The sequence below is a fragment of the Zootoca vivipara genome, chromosome 1 (genome assembly GCF_963506605.1).
Source record: "Zootoca vivipara chromosome 1, rZooViv1.1, whole genome shotgun sequence".
Taxonomy (NCBI): Eukaryota; Metazoa; Chordata; class Lepidosauria; order Squamata; family Lacertidae; genus Zootoca; species Zootoca vivipara.
In genome coordinates this window covers 58,990,698-59,013,336 of record NC_083276.1, presented here as the reverse complement: position 1 = coordinate 59,013,336, position 22,639 = coordinate 58,990,698, and the positions used below count along the sequence as shown (strand labels likewise).

At 41.2% G+C, this 22,639-nt stretch overlaps 1 protein-coding gene across 10 annotated transcripts in view; it reads right to left on the bottom strand.

The window, feature by feature from the left end:
- Positions 1 to 22,639, bottom strand: part of NAV2 (neuron navigator 2) — a 538,652-nt gene that overhangs the window by 118,322 nt on the left and 397,691 nt on the right. For 7 of the 10 annotated variants that reach the window (XM_060275159.1, XM_035117262.2, XM_060275158.1 and 4 more), the window contains 3 exons: positions 7,081 to 8,194; positions 3,631 to 3,749; positions 674 to 782 (listed from right to left, as the gene is read on the bottom strand). In XM_060275159.1, the coding sequence (XP_060131142.1) occupies positions 674 to 782; positions 3,631 to 3,749; positions 7,081 to 8,194 (1,342 nt within the window). Of the gene's footprint in view, positions 1 to 673; positions 783 to 3,630; positions 3,750 to 7,080; positions 8,195 to 9,052; positions 11,554 to 17,637; positions 18,649 to 22,639 lie in introns of those variants that run through there. The other 3 variants (XM_035117328.2, XM_035117354.2, XM_035117346.2) reach the window with 3 other exon arrangements.

The window sequence follows — 22,639 nt, the reverse complement described above, 5'->3', positions numbered from 1 at the left end:
TCCAACCGCTTAACAGTCAAATTAAACTAGCTCTTGAGTGTCTTTGCATGTCATATTCCTTCCAAAACCTTTTTGCTAAAAACTTAAGTTGGCAATCTAACTGAGTATTGGCTTAACAACAGACATTTTGTTTTATCTCTGAAATGTTACTGGGGAGTCCTAAAAGTTGCTTTTCTCTTAAAAATCATATACATGTACATCACTTAAAAAAATTATAAGGCTTTGTTTGACCAAAGAGCAGGTAGGAATTCAAGCTATGCACCTTATCAAACAGGTCACATAAAGTTCAGCTGCTTGTTTAAACACAATACAGTACTGTAAATCTGGTAAAAATGCATTGAAATCTATCGTAACATTTTAAGTACGGTAGTAACCTTTGCACATTTCAATTCAAACATCACCTAAAGTATGTAACAAGCATTTATTCAGGGTTAGGCTTTTATATACAGCCTGGTTTTCTCCACTACCAAAATTTACTCCATCATCTTCAGACAGTTTAGAACCTTGGTTTTCAGTTTTAAAAAAGAATAAAGCACAATACATGCTTAGTTCAGTGGATGCTTGTCATTACCAGTCTTAAATCGTTTCTCGGGGCAAAAACTGAGTCAAGGGCAGGAAAAACAGGCCCCCACAGTTCTTCTATTTGAACAGTGAAGCAATTCATGCCTCCCACCTGTGAGAAACCTGGGTCCCTCTTAAGCTTGACATGGTTTCCTCCAAGTTTTGTCGAAGATCAGCGATATTCTTGACAGTTCGCAATCGTCGAGCTTCTGGATCTTCCCCTATGAAAAAATAGAATTGTTAGAGGGGAAAACAACTAGATTTTATTACCAACAGAAATTGCCATCTTTTTATGGCTCCAAATCAAATGTAGTTTCCTTCTTTTACAGTTAGTGCTCACTGGCACCAGTTTTTTATGGAATGGGTACCTACTGTTGATGTACAATACACATTAATGACATTAGGAGGATCCCTTCCACAATGACCAGTATCAAATGCTTAATATACTAAAATATTACTCTTGCTACTGACAAAGTCTTTTTCCTAAGCCATATTATTTATCACTTAATTGTTAAAGCAAATACTCAGTGCATTTTAGAAGAATATAGTACGGCATGATAATGGTTGTACTTTGAAAGCGCTGATAACTGGAATACTTCAGTCCCTTTTGAACATAAGATGCTTACCTTTAAAAAATAAAATAAAAAAGGCTGCTTATAGGAGCCTGAACAGACTTAGTTGACCAAACAGTTCTTTAGCTTGAAAAATTATGAATTTTCTCGCTCAACATATCCTTGCATCGTATCAGTAATCATGCTGGCTGACTGAGAAGGAAACAACTAAACCCTCATCAGTATGAGGACTATAACAAAGGATCATATTCCAAAAATCTACTTTTATGAGTCTTGATTTAAAAAATGAACTACAGAGTAGCTTTTGCAATCCTGTAAGTTTTAGCGATCCAGGTTTTTTTGGGTGTGTGTGTGTTAAAGACACTACAAGGACTCCTCAGTCTTGCAAAACTGTTATTCTCTTTTATAATATGATTTCTTGTGCAAGAAATGAAAGCAGACATTTTCTTGGCATACTTTCCTCACATTTTGAATTTTGTAGGAAAACGTTGCATAATATTTGAGCAATTTTTAACAATGATCTTTTGTACAGCAAATGCTTGTCTTGCAAAACTGAAAGGAGAACTCTGTTAATTCGTGGAATGAATCACAGATTCAAAGTGAAAAATCATTTTCATGTGTTCATTAACCTAAGTGAAGCCTGAGTTTTTAATACATAACTTATTTGATCTGATGAGGGTGCCCTAGGAAGAGATGAGAAAGCTTGTCCTAAAGTGGTTTTTTTTATTAACTATACAGATTCAGAAGCTCATTCGTTCTTCATCTCCATAGTGCTTCTTCCTCACCCTAATTTATTTTGCTAGCGGCCTACAATTTATAAGACTACATGCTGAATGGCACTAACCATCTGTCTTTGTGAAACTGTTGTTCCACTTCCCATGGTGCTTGATCAAAAGTTACAATGTGCTAAAATAAAACATGTCCAGTTTTGATGACAAAGGACCAATACGAGTTAGCTATTATTTGCTTTTTGTAGATGTGTAACTCAGGTCTGGAAGATTTCCTGAGGCACCACTACATGGGAAATGCATATCTTTCCTTACTGGTTATGCTTATATGTGTTTCTATATACCTTTCTATATATGCCAGTCTCTCACTAGAGGCCCAGATGGCTTGCCCATCATCGTTTCAGTTGGTTCAACAGCTATGACCACTCCCAGACAAGAACAGCCTCCCCCCAGTTGGCCATGCAGTTGTAACCCTGTCTAGATTACTGCAATGTGCAAAATGTGGGGCTACCCTTCTGCCTAGTTCACCAGCGTAATCTAGTACAAAGTGGGACATCCAGCTTTGCACAATTGCACTGGTGTTGAAAGATCCTGGAGACTGAGCCAGGTTCAATGCTTTGTTGTTGATATTTAAGACCCTGGACAATTGCTTAGAACCCATATTGGCAAGTAAGCAGTATATAAATTAATAAATAATAACAGCAGACTACCTCCTCCAGCATAGACCAAGATGAGCCTTGAAATCTTCTGCTGAAGCTCTGAAGTATGTTTCTCAACCAACATACTATCCAGGGCCGGCTCTACATAGACCCCCGGTGGTGCAGGGCACCATGGCGCCGGCCCGCCAGGAGGGCGCCGCGAGCTGCGCCCGCCCGCTGGCCGGCCGGTCCGCCGGTCCGCTGCGCAGCTGCGCGCAGCGCCCACCTGCCCGCCACGCTGGGAAACGGGGCGGGAGGGCGCCGGAGAGATCGCACTGTGCCTGCCCGCCCGCCCGCCGCGCAGCAGCGCCGTGCCCACCCGCCCACCGCACTGGGAAACGGGGCGGAAGGGCGCCAGAGAGATCCTGCGCACCATGGCGACAGGGGCGCTTAAGACGGCGCTGATACTATCACTTGGTTCCAGCACAGAAGTGGGCTTTCTTGGTGATAGATCCACTCTTTGTAATGCCCTTCAGTTAGTTCAAGCAGCAGAGTTAACTAACCAGCCTTAATCACCTCTTGTTATGTATGTTTACTCAAGCTTTCCAAGGCTCTACGCACTGCTAAGTTTTATATATGGTATATATAGTATTGCTCTGCTTAGATTTCACTTTCAAAAAGTCTTATTCGAATATTGTTATTCTACTTTTCTAATAATACCTTCATGGTTATATTTTATGTAAACCATATAGAGATTTATTTTTACATCAACTAACAAATATTTTGAATAAATAAACAGGACTACCACTGCTTGCCATGGTGGCAAAAAGGAGCAATAAAAAATTAATTTAATGAAGACAGAGAACGTCCTCTACTGGTCATGCAATGTGAATCTCCCAACCCCTAAATTTTAAGGATTTATCCAGCCCATCCTGGAAAAGTGGTCCCCACATTTACAGCCAAAGAACTGGGACTGGGAAGATTAGGCAGGGCCTTTTCACCCAGAATCAGAATAAAAATGCTCACTAATCTCCTTCCCATCACAGAAGGGAGATAGTGGTAGCTAATGATTTCATTTAGCCCCATCCTTTATTCCTCTGTATTAACAAAGCCAACACACATAAGTCTTACCAGAAAGATCTTCTAAAATAGGCTGTGCAGTTTTAGTGTAAGGAGCAGAATCCATGCTCGTGCTCATCCCTCCAGTGCTGGGCTCAGCCGTTACATTCCCTTCATTGTCTGTCTGGGATCTTAAGTTCAAAATATGAGAGGGGGGAAGGGAAGGAAATGTAGTCATTCATATGGCAAAAAAGAATTCCAGCACCAATACAAGTACACTTGCCATCTCACATTGTGTCCTCTCCCCAGGATATACTAGCAGACTGACTTTACATAATTCATTAGTCCCATGTTGAGCTATGTCCTAGAAATGGAAACAAGCACTCAACTGTAAAAATATATATGAAATATTCACTGTCAAATACAGGCTTTGCAGGCCCACAGACTGGCTATACAAATACCTTCACATTTTTAAATTAAGTGTCCAGCCTGGTCAACAACCTATATTGCTGTTTTATGATCCAGCCATCGCTGACACAACAGAGACTACTTTAGGGAATGTGATGCAGGCTGTTTGTGTCAGTTTCTTTTTATTTAAAGTATTTTTTCCATTTGTATAACACCTTTCCTCCAAGAGGCATAGTGCTTTAGATCTATCATATTAAAGCAGCATATAACTTCCTAGCATTTTTTATTTTAAAAATCTGTTAATTTTTATTCTAGAATTTAGGGGCTGGTTTACTTGCGATGGTGACCACATGACAGCTGCTATAACATGATTCACTCTTTGTGCGAAGTGGCTCAGCATGTGGTTTGGATGATTTTCTTAACGCCTGTGCAAGGTTGGTATAGAGAAGAAGAAATCAACTCCTCGGCTGGGTTGGGTATGAGCCACAATGCATGAATAGTTTATTCCTGACTAACAGTCAGGACATGTCAATCTATGCTGACTTTCATGTTGGAACTATACTTGAAGGTGCCTTTCTTTACATATCCCACTGCCATGTGAGAGATGCCAAAACAGATAGGAATCCTTTTGATGCAAAGTTAAACAGATGGCTTATTTCCATGGACTCATTAACTACAGAATGACATATGCTGGGAAGGAGTATGAGCATTCCTATTTATTCTTATTTTTAGAAGGATTTAATATGTTCTCAAATGAACGCAAAGTATCAGAAAATCCAGTCTATCCAGTCTATTGCTTTATTCCTGACCCTCTAAGTACATTACACACTTTGTCAGAGTCCTCAGAAATAAATCAAAGATGTTCCCAATACTGCAAAAAGAAATTTAAAGTCATCAGCAATGTCCAGGCATCACAAGAAACTAAGTTTTCTCATGACAGCAACCAGCTAATTTCCCTTAAACTTGTGCACTCCCTAGTCTGCTCTCCTCCTCCAGTGAAGCCACAAGGTGGAGTTGGAAAGCTTTTACTTCTGATTGCAGCTAACCACGGTTTAACTTATGTCCAAACACAAAATTGTAGTTAATCTCAAGCTGGCTTCATAAAACACAGTTTCAAATTGGCTTGTTTTAAACAAATCAGTTTGGTGGGTTCAGACAACCTGATAAGATGCAGTGAAAACTTCTAAGAGCCTCATCACAGTTGCATTGGAAGAACCTGCTGGATCAGGGCAATGGCCATCTAGTCCAGCACCCTGTTGTCACAGTGTCCAACCAGATGATTGTGGAAAACCCACAAGCATGACCCAAACCTAAGAGCACAACCCCCTCCTATGGTTCCCCTCAACTGGCATTCAAGAGCATTGCTGCCTCCAACTGTGGAGAGGGGCAGGGGAGTGTACAAGCCTGGGGGATACTATATGTGTAGTTTATCATGATATTGGAATGTAGCCATGAACTGATTAGTCTGTTAACCTTGAATTAAATGCTTATGTATTTTAAAAAGCATTTCAGCCAGAGTCAGTTGATTAACTTTATGAATTGCTACAGCAATACAGTAGAAAAATATATAAACCTATTAAAAGTATAATAAGGGAAAATGCCCAGGGGGGGGGGAGTCTTTGCCTGGTACCAAAACAATGCCAAGTTGACACCAGGCAGTCCTGGGGAGAGCATTCCATAGATGAGGAGCTCCTACAGGAAAGACCTGCTCTTTCATTGTCAGTCTCCAAACCTCCTTTGAAGGTGGCACACAGAGAAAAGTCTCACACGATGATCTCAGGTTCTGGACATATTTATATGGGGAAATGCAGTCCTTTAGGCATAGGAGTCCTGATTTGTATATGACATTAAAGGTGAAAACCTGCACTTTGAATTTGGCTCAGAAACAAATCAGCAGCCAGCACAATTGGGTTAGAACCAGCTTTATCTCCCGGTGAACAACTGAGCTGCCATAGTTTTGCGCTAATTGTAGTTTCCAAACCAACTTCAAAGGCAGCCCCATGTACAATGCATTGCACTAATCCAGGCGTCGGCAACCTTTTCCGCCTGTGGGCTGGAGGATTCCCACGGACTATCGCCCATGGGCCGCACAGGCACAGAAGCCATTTCTGGTGGCGCTGCGGACATTTTGAAAATGGGCAGCCAGCACTGGAAATCACTTCTGCGCAGCCGCAGACATGCGCAGAAGCGATTTCCGGTGCTGGCTGCCCATTTCCAAAATGTCTGCAGCGCCAGAAATTGCTTCTGCGGCTGTGCAGGAGCGATTTCTAGTGCTCCTCAGCGAGTCCCCGTGCCGCGCTGCGCCAGTTTACCGCAGCACATGGGGGACTTGCCGAGTGGGCGGCTCGGTTCACGGGCAGCCCGTGGGCCAGATAAACAGCTTCCATGGGCCGGAGATTGCCGATGCCTGCACTAGTCTAACTTGAAGGTTGCCAGAACATAGGCAGCCAAAGCCAGGCTATCCTTGTCCAGATAGGATTGCAGCTGGGCTTCCAGCCAAAGCTGGTAGAAGGCACTTCATACCACTGAGACCACTTTTGCCTCTAATGACAATGCCAGATCCAAGAGAGTCCCCAAGTTACACTGCTGCTCCTTCAAGGGGAGTGTCATTGCATCTAGAACAGGATGTAGTCTCCTCATCTAGGCTGAGAAACCTACCACTTAACAGCATCTCTGTCTTATCTGGATTCAGCAATCTGCTTTAAACATTTCTGCCAATTTCCAAACATCTCTAAAATCACTATATAGCTGTGGCAAGGGATTTTTCATTTTGTACCTTGAGCAGCCCCGTGTTATTAAGGTTTAGCTCAAAATGTAACCAAACCATAATCTTACCATTATTATTATTATTATTAGCCTAGAAACATACAGTTGTATTTCTTCTTTTGTGTCGCTTTCACAGTTAACTTGAGACACAAATAAAAAGAAGCTCTGTCCTACGCACACCACAAGTCTGCTGCTTATTAGGATCTGGAACGCTCGTTTGGGGTGGAAACCAAACTCAAGTTGTTATTGTAGGTTTTTCCCTACTTCTAGAGAAAGCATACCACAGAAGAAGCAGACTACGCTAAGCGAGTCAGACTTGACACACCCTGCTTAAAAAGTTACTCCTACCTGTACATGAATGGTGCTACTGTGGCAGTATTCGGGTGGCTGTATTGCTGTTGTGGATGAGGTAGCTGAACGCTCACAGTATTGCTTCCTGTGGTCTGTGTGGTACTGCCTGTGGGCCCATTGACAGCCTGGGTACTGCTACTGGTACTCAGAGCAGGCACCCCTCCAATGCCTCTCCCTTCAGAGGAGGCCAAACTTGATGTGGAACTGGAATTCCTGCCGTCCAGCTGGGGCTTTTGGTGAGAGAGGCCTGAGGCAGGCTTCCCACTGCGGCTTCTCTCGCCATCCTTTGCCGAACAGCTTGGGGCACTTGAGGATTTCCCTGTGGCGGTTTTCAACCCTGGTTTTGGTATTCCACTGTGCGAAGGGGCAGGTGCCTCCTTCTTGGCACTGTTTAGCTTTCCTCCTTTAGGGATAAAGCTTGCGATCTTGGAGGATTTTTTTGGCATCTCGGTTGCAGCTGGTGGGATCAGTTCTTCTTTCGGCTCCTCTTTCACGTCTGCTTTCTCGGTTACGGATATTCTCTTGGCAACGTCTTTGCCCTTTTCCTTTTCTTTATCCTTCTGCTTCTCTTTTTCTTTCTCATTGCCCTTTGGGGAACTCTTCTTATTGGTCAGTGCCCGACTGAACGTTCTTTGTGCAATTCCCTTGAGTGCAATTTTGGGACTGTTTGATGTGGGGTTGTTTGCGTTCCGATTCGCAGCTTCAATCTCTTCACTTTCCTCAAAGCTAGGGAGGGCCTCTAGCCTTTCACAACTAGTGTCCCGAGACCCCGGACATTCAAGGGATGACCCTCCTGCTTTGGAGCCTCCTTTTGTATTAAAAAGCTTCAGCTTTTCCAGCATGGATTTCTGACCGTTGGGAGTTGGTTTGACCATCTCTGGAGAGGATTTTGGAGGTTCCTGGACCTGCTGTTTTACTGATAATATGGAAGACGTAGCTGTGTGCTTGGCACTGAGTGACTTGCTGCGCCAGGGTTTAACGGCAGAGTTGGGCTGGGGGATGGCTGAGGAATTATTGCAACCGGCAATGTTGTTGCTACTGCTGCTTTGGGTTGAAGGTGGTGCATTTTCATTCATTCCTGTAGGCTGAGAGGCTAAATTGTCTGCTGGCTCTGGAGACAGAGAACAAAAATAAAATAAAATCATGGTGCCTTTGTTTTTTGAAAGTCTTCAGGTGAACACAGCTAGCTTTCAAAAAATGCTGACATCTAACAGCAGCTAAGAAATACTAAGATAATGTTTTATGTGACCTAAACACAACACTATCCATGTCACCCAAAACAAAATCTGTTTTATTTTTGTTCTGGCGTGGGAGGTGGGAGGGCAGTAAAGTAATAGCACGATCAAATCATCACCAATTAAAATTGTTATGTTTTTAAAAGGCTGCTGGCAGGAACCTTCTGTTTCTTATTGCTATGAATTACCTAGTCTACTTTTTGTTGCTTACCAAATAATAGAGAATAATGTATTTTAGATGTTACCTAATAGCAACCACATTCAAATAAATGTACGTGGTCAGTGTGTGTCAGAGTATCCTGCTCAGACAATAACAATGTATTATTAGAAAATTAAAAAATATAAAAACTTCATAACCCAAACTGTCTGCTTTATACTGAGCGAAATTAGCTCTGCTGAAATTTGCTACTTGGCAAAAATCCAACTGTAACATGAAAAACAGCACAACACACACATGCACACTCCGTCAGAAGATCCTTCTGATAACTGCAAGTTCAGTTTCTAGTCCAGTAAAACACTGAATCAAACCCAAATCTACAAAACTGAAAACCATCATATCCTTATTCATACAGCAACAATAAACGATACCTCTTTATCTCATAATTGAAACCAGCTGGAGTAAAAAGAACTAGCTGAAAATGCTTCCTTGGCAAGTCCAAATCTCTTATTGATTCTGTCTGTTTGAAAGCGCCTCATTCAATGAATAAGAGAGCATAAGAACCACACTTGCTTACCCACCTCTTGAGAGCCACTTCTTTTCTAAAGTTACTCTTTGCAAACTCTCTCTTCTGGAGACATTACATTCCAATTACTGCAAATGTGTCTTCTGTTATGCTGCTCATGTTTCCAATTAACTTTTGTCATCTCTGACTGTTAAGTCTGCCCAGGAGCTTGCTGGGGATTAACGGCTTTTACCTGCCGTCCCAGATCCTCTAGCAATAAACGGCATATAGAGCTTCTCAAGCTGGGTTTTTTTTTTTTTAGAAAAAAAAAGAAAAATTTGAACTTAAAAATAAACAACGGCCGAGAGCGAATGTTTGCAGCAGTTTGAGGGGGGGAAACTGTGAATGCTGTTCTGTGAATCACTAGCTGCTGCAGCCACACAGAGGCTGTTTTGCTTCACTTTTGGCTGCTCACTGAAGATAAAGCTCTGTTAACCTCCCTCGCATGATCCATACCAGACCACCTCACATTTCCAAGCACACCCATCTTCCTTACGTAGCAGGGATGTGAATTTCCAGGAGAACCCTCTTGTAATAAGCCCATGGTCATTTCACACTGTTATGTCCTAACTAGAAGAGCAGATGTGTATGCTTGTTTTATAGAAAGAAGGCATTGCTAGGATGTGGGAAGATTTCCAATGTGTTGGATTATTAACCACAACCCGTTAAAACTGGATGGTCTCTGCTGCAGTTTCCTCCCCAGAAAGCGTTATGCCAGGAGCCACAGAAAGGCATGGTGCAGGAGAAATTTTATTAACAGACCCAGATGCAGGGAGAAGAGCTTTTCATGGATTAATTAGCACACACATTAAATTGGTGTATAGTCAACCCATTGGGCTCTTTCACAAGTTATGCTAAATGCACCTAAAAAGGCAGATCTCAAAGGTACCATTGACTGTAAACCAATGTAGTATGTCCACAGACCTCGTATCCGTCTTAATGCCGAAGCGTCGATTAAGCCTTTAAGCCACTAAGGATTTATTGATATGTTTCAGTAAAAGATGCATTCTTACTATGTTTTTCATGTGTTTCTGCAATGCAGGACTGAGTATAGCCACTAGTCTAGTTGTCTCTGATAAGGAAGAATCAAAACTAGGTAGGGCTATATGCTTTTAGGTCCTCTCAACATCTAGCAATGAATGAGCAGCAGGCTAGTAACAGTTCCTGTTCACTTTTAAATTTGTAAATTTATTTGCAAAAGCTGCTGTGGTGTTTAAAGGAGAGGTTTTTGGACACTTTTTTGTAATTTATTAAGCAGCCCTGAATTGTGCAAAGCTATTCTTCATCCATCCCACCCACAATTTATTGTCTCCTGTACCATTCCCTGATCCTCATTTTCTCTCTCACTACTTACTCTCAATTCTTCTCCCATTATTTTATCTCTCTATTCTTCCTTTTCCTCACAACTATAAATTGCAGCCATCACACATTGCCTTCTCAATTAAAAATAAATAATGCCCTCATCCTTAATCCTGTTATATCTGTAACTCTAGGATTATATCACCTCGTCATTAAGCCTTCTAATGGGGATTACTTTTATGTATACATTATATTTTATTCTCTGAAAAAACTTCTCGTGGTCAGAGAGCTGAATATGGGAAACTTTAAGCCACAACTTTTTTATGGACAGACTGCGTAACTTTGGAAGTAACTCAGTCTTGTTCATCCTCAGCTCCCAACGTGGAGTTTCTGGAAGAAGATGCACTTGCCTGAGGACTTTACCACATGCCTGTCTCCATCTCTTAATCAGTACATCATAAAAAAACTTCACTTCCTAAAGAAATTTTCATTTCAATTAGCTCTGACTTTGTCCTGCTGAACACTCAACTGATTTTATGATGAGTTAAAATCCCATTTGTCTTCTTTTGTGAAGCTGTATTCTTTTTGCAAGAACCATTGCTGACTTTTATCGACAACAAATGAAATGTCTTCAAATTCAAAATACTGTATAGCTAGGCTAAATAACCACTCACTTTGCCTCTTTCATAGACAAGTGCTGTGCCTGGAGTTTATTTAATTCCAAGTGTTTCTGTTACACAAATGATGGTGGTCTTGTTTGAATGCCAATATACACTGTAGTGCAGCTTGGTTGGATTTCATCTGCTCCTGTAATGTCTTGACTGCAAACGCAAGCCTAACCATTTGCAATGAGAAGATGCACATGGTTTGAATTGTTCTGTGAAATGCTAGAGAGCTTGCACTACAATAAATGCCACAGAAAATATATGCAATTTCCCATCATTTGTCAAACGCAGGTTGCTCTCTCACTATCTGTGTAACTTTGCTAGAAGTAACCAAAAATACCTCTAAATATTACCAAACATCTAGACCAGTGGTTCCCAACAGGTGGTCCGCGGACCCCCAGGGGTCCGCGAGCTATGCCAGAGGGGTCCGCAAGATGCTATTAGAATAAAAAATATATTAAATATATTTCGTATGATAACAGATTTTTTGTTTTGGCCGCTTCCTGCATGAGCAGAGTCTAGTGCAAAACTAGAATTAGATAGAGGCAGTAGTTCTGCTGTATGCCGTTAGGTGGTGCTTTACAAACACTACTGTTTTGCAAAGGGGCAGCGCGCACATTCTAAACGCTCACCTCCCCAAGATGCTTTGCGCGCGTCGGCTTCATTTGTGCGCTACTGCGCAGGTACCCTGTCTTCTCCATTCCCCTCCCTCCTCCCTGGCGCGCGCTGCCTCTTTGCAAAACAGTAGTGTTTGTAAACAAAGCGTTGTTTTTCGCGGAAGCTACTGTTTGCGTAGTTAAAAATGGACCGTCGGTTAAAAAGTGGTTCGTTAAAATGACAAAGGCCTACAGATGAAGAGGAAGATAATGCATTTGATGTTCAAGCAAGTAAGTCAGTGACTCTCGAACCGAACTTGTCAGTGTCCATTGAACCTAAATCGCCGGCTCTTAATTTGGCTCTCACTTTTTAATTTTAGGATTAGGAATTAATGGGGGTCCTTGTCACAATAGCGGCTCGATGAGGGGTCCTCGAGAAAATTTTGTTGGGAACCCCTGATCTAGACAGACTCACAGTGAGTACCCAAAAAGAAACATAAATATAAAAGATTTTCATAAAGCAAATATAGTTAAATGGTGTCTGGAATTCATCAACACAAGAAAGCACAAACGAAAGAAAATACAGCAGAAAATAAAATTAGATCAGTTTAACAATTCTTTAATGCATATGACTATCTGGCCTATTCGCCAAACACCACTCAGAGCATGCTGGGTTGTGCACATAAAGTAACCTGGGCCAATTTGATTCACACACAGCAGATTGTGTGAAGCCAGACACCATATGACACAATTCAGATCTTAGTTAAAACACATAAAGGGAATCTTCAGCAACAACTTTATATTTTAGTCTACAAAAATAAATATACCCAGAGATGGAAATACAGTAGCCATGTTACTAATTCGGAGAAAAAAGCAGTATATTTCAACAGAGATCTGGGTGAGCCAGGGGGAAGAAGCATGACTGATTCATGCTTCTGATTAGCTACATCTGCAGTAACATTTAATAACATAGGTGCCATCTCGCACTGAAAATTGTGGGTGCCTGCAACGTAACGTGGATGTGTGATGTCACACACACATCCTGCATGTAGTACGTGTGATGTCACACGCACCGACCAACCAGCAGTGGCGGCTCCTCTTCTTCCTCCTCCCTCACCGACCAGGAGGAGGAGGAGCCAGCAGAGCCAGACACAGCAGCCCCTCCTCTCTCATGTTGAAGAGATGGGGACAGCAGGGAAGGGCTTCAACTTTGCCTACTGATTTTTGGGGGGCAGCCCCCACATATATAGTATTGTGGGTGCCAAAGCACTCACAGCCCCCTGGACTTGGCTCCAGTGTTTAATATGGAGATCCTAGATGAACCATAATGAGATGAATGAAGACCACCTTCCCTCAAGATCTCCCTGTAGCCACTTCGAATGCTACTGCAGAAGGGAATATTGAGTCAGCTGAATCAATCATGAGGTTCCACTTTACTGAAGGACATTTGGATAGGTAGATGGAAGGATAGCCACCCAACATTTCCACCCTGGCTTTTGTCCCATTGCTCAAGGCGGTTGGTTGGCTTACAGTAAGAAGCAAAAACAATGCACAATAATTAAACAAAAATACAGCAAAAATGACAATCGAAATCACAGATTTAAATGGCAAAACAGACCTTTAAAAGGCAGTAAATGATGGGCACCTTTATTCAAGGATCTATAGTGTGACCTAATTTATTTTGATAGTTCAGCTCTGAAAATGAAACCCAAAGTGTGTCAGTCAAAAATCCCTATAAAGAAGCACATATCCCTCTTGGATCTAAGGCAGAACTACACCAAACTAAGTATCACTTGATAGTCGCCATTCAATCAGAGAACAATGTGAAGCAAGGCTGTTCCATCAGCTCTGCTGTGAGACCAGCTTAATTTGGCTCCTTTTGTCCCTCAACTGTTTCCATTCCAGCTCAGAATCAAGAACTAATATGGTAAGAATTGGACCTTGAGCCTACTTGTTTCCCTCTTTCCTCCTCACCCCTCCTTTTTTTTTTTTTTGCTTCTCTGTGATTTCTTTTCCACTGCAAGCCTGTAAAAAAAAGAGAGACTCCCTTGTTTTTATTCGTTCGTTTTATTCACTTTGGAAATCCTTTTGGCTGAAAAGCAGGGTAAAAACACTTTAAATTGACTAATAAATTAATAAATTAGCTTTAACTGTTTGCTAAATTATTTCATTAACGTTTCGTTGTTCCACCAGGCTGTTTCCACCATTGAAAAGCATCTTGTTTCTACACATAATTCTGGCCCTCTATATATTATCACAGGCAGAAACTCATCTTGTGTATCAGTAAATATGTCCACCTCATGGGGCTTCCAAGAAGAACCACCATGGCTGGGGAGATCTGCCAAATTGAAAAAATGTGAACTGCCACTGTACAGAATATATCCCAGCTCCTCTTGAACCTGTGCTCTCTTACTGTAGCTCGCTTGCTTAAGACCTTGAGTAGTAACAGAGAGTTTTTAGTCCTACGATATTGTCTATACGCTTAAGAGACAGTGTGGTGCTGAAGATGGGACTTGAACCATGGAGAGCAGGTGTCAGCTCCCTGCTCTGCAGGGACCTTGGCCCACTCAGTGCCTCACAGTGATAGCTGAACCTTCCTCACAATACTGTTGACGGAATAAAATGAGGGAAGGATGCAGCCCTGAGCTTCCAAGAGGATGGGTGGGGTGGGGGAATCTAAATGAAATAAATAAAATGGAACTGTGATTACACAGAGAAGAAAGGGGCTTCTGGCTGTGAGAACTAACTTTGAAAGGTGAGAAGGGAACCCCACAATGCTACAATACAGACATATTTATTTCCTTGTCTGGCCTTAAGTGACTACAATTTCTTATTGTCTTTGTTTAAATACTGTATAAGTACTTGAAATGCTAGAGGCACTCCTATCATCCCATTATGCAACAATAGAAGATGTGAGGTGCTTTTAAAAACTGAACAAGACTTGCCCCTCCATGGAGTCTTTCAGGATTTTAAGTCATTTGTAATAACAAACACTAACAGGTTTGAGATGACAGAGCCCTCCAAAGAGCCCTTGGAAGGCTGATTCTCCTTGGACCCTGACTGGATGTTTTAATGAAACTCCACAGAGAGAAGTCTGGCACACAATCTATAAGGCACTAGAAAGACTTGAAGCAATCATGGGAACCTGTCAGTCATGGACATCAAGTTAGACAACATTCTTGCCATCGAAGAATAACAAGGAAACAAAAGCATACTATAATAATCCAGATGCAAAAAGAGAAAAAGAGGAATCAAAATGGTTGCTTCAAATGGCATTGAAATATTAAAAACAGCAGGGGTTTAACAAAGCTTTTATTCCTAGATACAACCAACCCAGCAGATACCCACACTTTGCTTTTCTGTCTACATTCTTTGCTGTATTCAACCACACATATCCTTATTAAATCCCTCCATCCACATTCATCTGTGTTGGCCTCTATTTTTAGTATTCTTCAGCTAGCTTCTTCTTCCCGTTGTTTCCTTCTACACACATCCCACTCTGCCCTCTTGGACGCAAACATACCTTCTTTCATAGCTCAATACCAAAGTATCTCACACTGTAGGACACAAAGTTTTGAGTGCCATTGCTGCTTCATAGAGAGTCATAGAGAGTCAGCAGCTTCATAGTTCCTTGGGTCACCTGACCACTACTGATCTGGAAGTGATAGTATGACTGACTTGCCTTCTGCTGCTCTTTCCTGGAGAACACTGACCAGATCCCTAGTCCACACCAGTTGGTCACTTCAGGATTGGATTGCTAGAGACGAAATACTCCAGGGAACAATAAAGTGGTGGCCAATTCCTGCCCCTCTGTAAAGAAGCCATCATAAGGACCTCTTCAAGGCTTCCCACATGGATTCCACCATGTTTTTCACTAACTTGGATAGCTTTAAACAAGGATTAGACAAATTCGTGGAGGCTAAAAAGGCCTGCAAGCCATAATGGCTATATGCTACCTTGACTGTTTGAAGCAGCATGTCAGAAGCAGCTTCTGAATACTAGCTGTCAGGGATCACAAATGGTGAGAGGGCTGTTGCACTCAGGTCCTGCTTGTGAGGTTTCCACAGGCATCTGGTTGGCCACTGTGAGAACAGGACAATGGACTAGATGGGCTCCTGTTCCAGCAGAATTCTCCTTATGTTCTTAGACCTTTTAAAAAAGCCCATAGGTGGGGTCCCATTCTGAAGGTTTTGTTTTAAATCTGCTTTGTGGCCTTTTAAAAAGGGTGGGAGTTAAGGAACCTGCACCGACTATATTCCTTGGCTCTTGTCAGTTCGTTGAAGTGTACTTAAACATAGTTTTATTTTACTCTAATATTTCAACAAATTTATACCAAGTATGGCAAAGCTTTCACTATTTCAGCTGCTATTGAAACTTTAGCCTCTTTTATGTTTAAGTAAAAGAACTGGGTATGTTTCAAAATGCCCAAAAAGGGCCAAATTTAGCCTGTTAAAAGAGACATAAGATTAAACAGCATGATTTACGGCCTGCTTGTATCTTGTCCTCTAACTGCATCGGGCCTTGGATTTACTGTGCCCCATGGCACATCTCCAATATAAACAAGCTGTCAAGACTGACTCAGACAAGCCAGTTGTATTCTTAAGATAATGTTAATAAGTCACATCAAATAATAACAGTATAACGGCTGTAAGAAAACTGAAATATCAATAGAAACAATTGAACAAAAAAGGGCAAAATTCACATTCCTGTCTCAGCAGCTTGATTCTAGTGACTATAATGGAGGAAGGAAAACATTAGCCAGCCTCTCCCATCTAATAAATATTTTATAGAATTGTAGAGTTGGAAGGGACCCACAGGGTCATCTAGTCCAACCCCCTGCAATGCAGGAATCTCAGCTAAAGCATCGAACATCAATTTCATTACAGTTTTTCAAAAACTGTCCACCCTCCCAGCTAAACACCATCTTAAATAATAGGTGTCCTTACTGAGACTAGCTATTGAAGGGCAGCATCCAAAAGACTAGTCACAAGACAGCCATCTTCAAATATCTAAAGGTCTGTGACATGGAAGTTGGAACAAGCTTGTTTTCTCCTGCTTTGGAGGCTAGGACGCAAACCAGTGGCCTCAAGTTGCAAGAAAGAAGATTCTGACTAAACATCAGGAAGTACTTTCTGATGGTAAGAGCTGTTCAACAGTGGAACAGGCTCCCTCCAAAGGTGGTGGATTCTCCTTCCTTGGAGGTTTTTAAGCAGAGGTTGGATGGTCACCTGTCATGTATTATCTAGCTGAGATTCCTGCACAGCGGGGGGTTGGGCTAGATGACCCTTGGGATCCCTTCCAACTCTACAATTCAATGGTCCTATAAGAGGGGCTTGTTGTAGTTTCCCCAAAAGAATTTATCTTACTGCAATTGTTCTGCGGCCTGTGTTTTATGCTCAGTTGGGCTAAATGGGACAGAAGCTGGGAATGTAATGATTACAAAAAAGAATCTCAATGTGTGCTTCACAATGAGGAGAGGAACTGAACGCACTAGTTTATAAATATGTCGTCTATGCCATTTTTCTATAAATTGCCATGACCTATTCACTCTACTGTACTTATTATACTGTTCACCTTTTTTAGAGCAGGAGCTTCTGCAGTTATTGGGCTGCAGTGATATCGACTTCTAACTATGATAATGTAATGCTTGCTTAGCACCCTACTGGGATATAGCACTTTAGACAGTTATTTGGCACATGGACACATAAAAGCAAGTCTGCAGCTCTGATATGCACACTGGTGCTGCTGCACAGTTTTACTAGACAGAAACCCAGCATTGGACTCGATGCTGAGCCATAGTTCCAAACTCCATGTTATTGACTGAAAATGCGGAGAGATTTTCAGTTTCAGTTTAGTTGGCATTATTTTTCAGCTTGAGTTTTTACTGCTTTGTGATACTAAACATGCATTTCTGTGGCTGCAAAACCTTATAAATAAAATGCAAAAATATTAATACTAAAAGCAAGCATTTAGGAAGCAGAATCCCATTAAAAACAGAAAGCATGATGAAATTTTTATAATAAGATGAAAAACTTACCATAGCACTTTAAGAAGTAAACACCGAGAAATACCAAGGTAAATCGCCCACCGTTTTCCAAGTGTATGAAACAGTAAAGCATTCATCCTTTCATCATGAAGGTAGCTAAACATATTTAACTTACTGCTTTGGAGTGTTTGAGTCAAACTATTTCACTCTATATTTGCTGCTGCTAGTTTCCCTCTGCATGCACTAATGCAGTATTCACCAACAACTAAAACAATCTCTACCAAAAACCTCTACTTAGTTTTGACAACTGAGCAAACTGCTGTTAATCCCATTCAGTTTCTGAAAATTTATCACCATTCCCCTCTCGCCCCTCCTCCCTTGTCCAGCTAACACACTTGGCTTCAGTGCTACAGGGAATTTGGCACAGTCCAAAATCAATTTCACTGATGATCTGGCAGTTGTCCAGAAAGGGTCACTGGCTTTTCAAGATCAATTAAAGTATCTCAGAGTTCTCATTGGCAAATGACAATAATGTGCACAGTTCACAAGAGAGACCAGCAGAGATATCTGTTTCCACAGTTATACTTTTCTTGCATATAAAGGTAAAGGGACCCCTGACCATTAGGTCCAGTTGTGACCGATTCTGGGGTTGCGCGCTCATCTCGCATTATTGGCCGAGGGAGCCAGTGTACAGCTTCCAGGTCATGTGGCCAGCATGACAAAGCCGCTTCTGGCAAACCAGAGCAGCACATGGAAACGCCATTTACCTTCCCGCTGTAGCGGTTCCTATTTATCTACTTGCATTCTGACATGCTTTCGAACTGCTAGGTTGGCAGGAGCTGGGACCAAGCAACGGGAGCTCACCCCGTCACAGGGATTCGAACCGCCAACCTTCTGATCAGCAAGCCCTAGGCTCAGTGGTTCAACCACAGCGCCACCTGGGTCCCCTTGCATATATCAGATGCAAATTTATTTATAGTGGTTAAGGACACCAAAAAACCTTTCTGGATATACCTGTAATGAAGCTGGTTAATAGTACTTTCGCCAATGAATATATAGATTAGCTAAGAAATATTGACGAAACAAATACTGATGAAGCAAATAAAAGCAAAGTTTTTATTCACAAATTTAATAAGGAAAAAGAAGAAAATAATTAAAATGAAGAAAAAGACAGATGAGAAGCCCCTCCCAATATAATAATAATATACAAAAGTACTAATAATAATACTGTATCTCCAGTGTGAACTGATGGTGGTCTACTGTTATTATTGATTAAAGAAACTTTAAATAAATATATCCAGAAGATTGTCACACACACACACACACACACACACACACACACACACACACACACACTGCCCATCTGGCTGGGTTTCCCCAGCCACTCTGGGCAGCTTCCAACAAAATATTAAAAATACAATAAATCATCAAACATTAAAAACTTCCCTAAACAGGACTGCCTTCAGATGTCTTCTAAAAGTCAGATCGTTGTTTATTTCCTTGATACCTGATGGGAGGGCATTCCACAGAGTTTTGGCTAGTCTCCATGGTAGGAAGTTTCACTGAAATTGTGAACTGAAATTATTTTTAATGAATTCTATCTGTACATGGGTGCCATCATCAAATACCAGGAAACCAGGTTTTCTATCCAATATTCAAATATACTTTTAATAGAACCTCACAGAAACAATTACTTCTTTTTTACTGACATTTAATGAATGCTGTACTCATAAGCGAGTGAACATTTTTAGTATGTAACAGAATAATGGTCACCTCTGTTTTTATTAAATATACCACACATCCTACATTAACATTTAATTCTTACTGAAATGAAAATGATTTTTGGTTTCATCTGCATTTCTGCTGCCACCTGCAGGATTATTTTCAAGTCCGTATTTCATAACAAAGTGAAGCATTTCAAACAAAATAGTGTTCCTTTGTTACAGAGCACTGCACAGGCTTGTTAAAACAGATTTACAGAGCATAGCTTTGTGGTCAAGTAAAGGTTGGGGCACAACCAAGACAACCAAACAATGCAGTTAAGCAACTGCATCGACCAGTCAGAACAAGCTCATAGCACTGAAGTTTGCTAGTCCATATGAACAAGACATTTGAGCCCTGCTGTTTTTCTTAGCTGCTTCTTGCAATTCAAACTATAAAAGAAACATCCATTTTTCATGGGAATAATCCTCTGGATACTGAACATGGATTGGAACAACTGTACTGTTATTTAAATGACAATATATAATGAGAAATATCTAAAGGGATATGAAATGCAAAGTGACTCAGAAATATATGGACCTCAAGGGACAAACCGCAGACTGATGAATGAAAAGGCTTGTGCATAGATAGTGTGCATGTTTGTTTAGACTGCACAGAAATGTCTCAAGTAATTAAGAAGAATCCAACAATGACCTTGTCCAGAGGGCATATGTTTCTTATGCTGTAGTTTATTCACAGTCTGTCTTGTAAAAGAGAAAAACCAGACAGGGGGTACATTTGGATAAGCAATGGGTAAGTGACAGTGACAATTCAGATGTGAATTACAAGGTTTTAATCACACAGAAGCGAGTGGGTGACATCAGAAATCACAACCTTGAATGCTTCATCACTTTCTTTGTAACCTTAAGTTATAATTACAGCTCTACTCAGCTGCTTGATCATTAAAAAGCAAACAAACCCAACCCTTCACCAGGCCAAGTAGTGCAACAATTCACATCAAAATGCAGTGTCTAAACTGTGGATTGCTAATTAAAATGTTATTGAGCACAGTGAAAATGATCAGAAAAAAAATTAAACTAAGAAAAGTTAAGGCATAATTATGCTGTGGAAGGAATTTTCACTTTCAATTTCTATTCATAGAGGTCTGTGCTTTAACACAAGGAGTTATGAAATAACATGCGGAGCACACAGGACACCAGTGGAGCTTTTCTTCTAGGTAGATTTCAATTTCTGATAAATGTTAGCGATGCTGTGTTATCAAGGCCACTGGTATTACCATGTTTAAATAGATGTCCTTTACGATACGTAAAGGGGCTTGAGATACAGTATAGTCTTTTCAATTTATTTGCACAATTTTAGGTCATTTGTACCTTTTAAAAAAATGCTTGGGCTGATGGAGCATTCAGCCTATGCCTGCCATTCTCCTTCGGAGGGCGGTGCCCCAATAGTCTTAGTGGATCAACTTCCACTGATTACATGCACCTTGTATATATTCAGAGTGTAGTGGAGTTCTTACTTTGTGCTTTATTTCTTCTCCAACTTCCTAGTATTTATAACTTTTATTTTATCATTACTAAATTACTTTATCTGAAATACGGTATTACTGTGTCTGGGGAGGGGGGGAATGGAAAGACTTGAAGACTGTGGTTGCCTACTTCACACAGCTATATTTGTGATTGTTACACTTTTATCAGCATCTTGAAAATATTGTGCAGCTCATATGAAATTGACCACTTCTAGAAAACAAGAGGAAGGCTTCTCTGTGTAAAGGAGGCATTATTGAATATGGCATGTGGCTTTGGCAGAAAACCTAACTTGGAGCTGTAGGATGGCAAGAGGCGAAGAGGACACATTTTCTGAAATATGGTTTACGTTTACTGCGTACGTTAACTTCAGTGGCAATGTGCCATGGCCCCCAGCCTCTCAGGTGTATTTTTGGATGGATTCGCTCGTGAGATAAATTACTGTTAGTGCTAACCTGCTATGGACTATATCGCTCCTTACCTGCTTTTCCTGCAGGCAAAAAACTGCAGACATGTACTATTTGTTTACTGTTTCTGTTTGTTGTTAAAAGTCAGTAACATTTTTTTTAAAGGAAGAACATGTTGCTATGAGCTAAAGAATGGTAAAAGGTAACAAAATGGGACATAATCTAATCATGCGCTTCCCAGTATTTTTGAATGCACAAATATTTATAGACTTCATCAAGTACGACTAACAAGCTTTTGCTGATCATATGTGAATATGCAGCTCAGGTACACATTTTGAAAATATAATGATGTACAGAGAGAAAACACACCATATGGTAAAAGTTACTTACGATATGCAAGTACATGAAAACTGCAGCTGCGTCTTAAATAAAACCAACCATGTTACATATACAGTAGTGGCATACCGAAACAATGGGGGACCTGTGGCCCTCCAAGTGTTGTTCAACTCCAACTTCCATCAGCCCTAGCCATCATGGACAATGGTCAAGGATGACGGGACTTGCAGTCCAAAAAGTCTTTGGAGGGTCTTGGCTTCCCCCATTCCTGAGCTAAAGTATCAAATGTATACAGTATTTTAGTCTCTGGAGAAGTTATATCGGTCTCTCTCACTAGGGGGCAGCAACATTTCAAACAGGTATGTTTTTCTCACTTTCCTCTACACCATCTTTTCTACATATGGCCACCAGATGCAGGCAGTAGCTGATTTTTGCCAAGCATCCAGTGACAGAACACCAGTCAACAACTCTTTATCTAACCACTTTTTTAAAAAAGTACATGCGGAGATGAAAGAGCCATTTGCCTGCCAGCCAGTCACATCATAGTATTCCAAGTTGCTCACGGCAGTTCACATGGGGATTTTTATCCTCACAACATGCCTAGAATGTAAGTTAAGCTTCCAGATCATGATGAGGCCAAAGTCACCAAGGGAGTTTCATGGCTGAGCAGGCATTAGCCTAATACTATAACCCTATGTGAGCAGGCCCCACTGAATTCATTAGGATGTCAGCATGGGCATAGTTAGGATTTTTGTGGGGTTTTTGGCTTTTGCTATGGGGTGGGCAGAGCATCAGATTTGTATTGATTTGTATTGATGTTTATTGATTGGGGGGCAGCTGTCCCCCCTGCCTCCCCCTGGCTACGTCCATGTATGTCAGATACTCTGCCCACCATATCTCATTGGTACTCATGTACTGCTGATGATTTGAAGCTCCTCCAAGGATTACAAGACAAAGAAGCAGCATCCCAAATACAAACAGCCAGATAATTGCAGAACTGTAATTGTCAAATGGGAAAGAAAACCTGGCCCTGATAACATTCAAGCAGAGTGAAGTTATGAATAG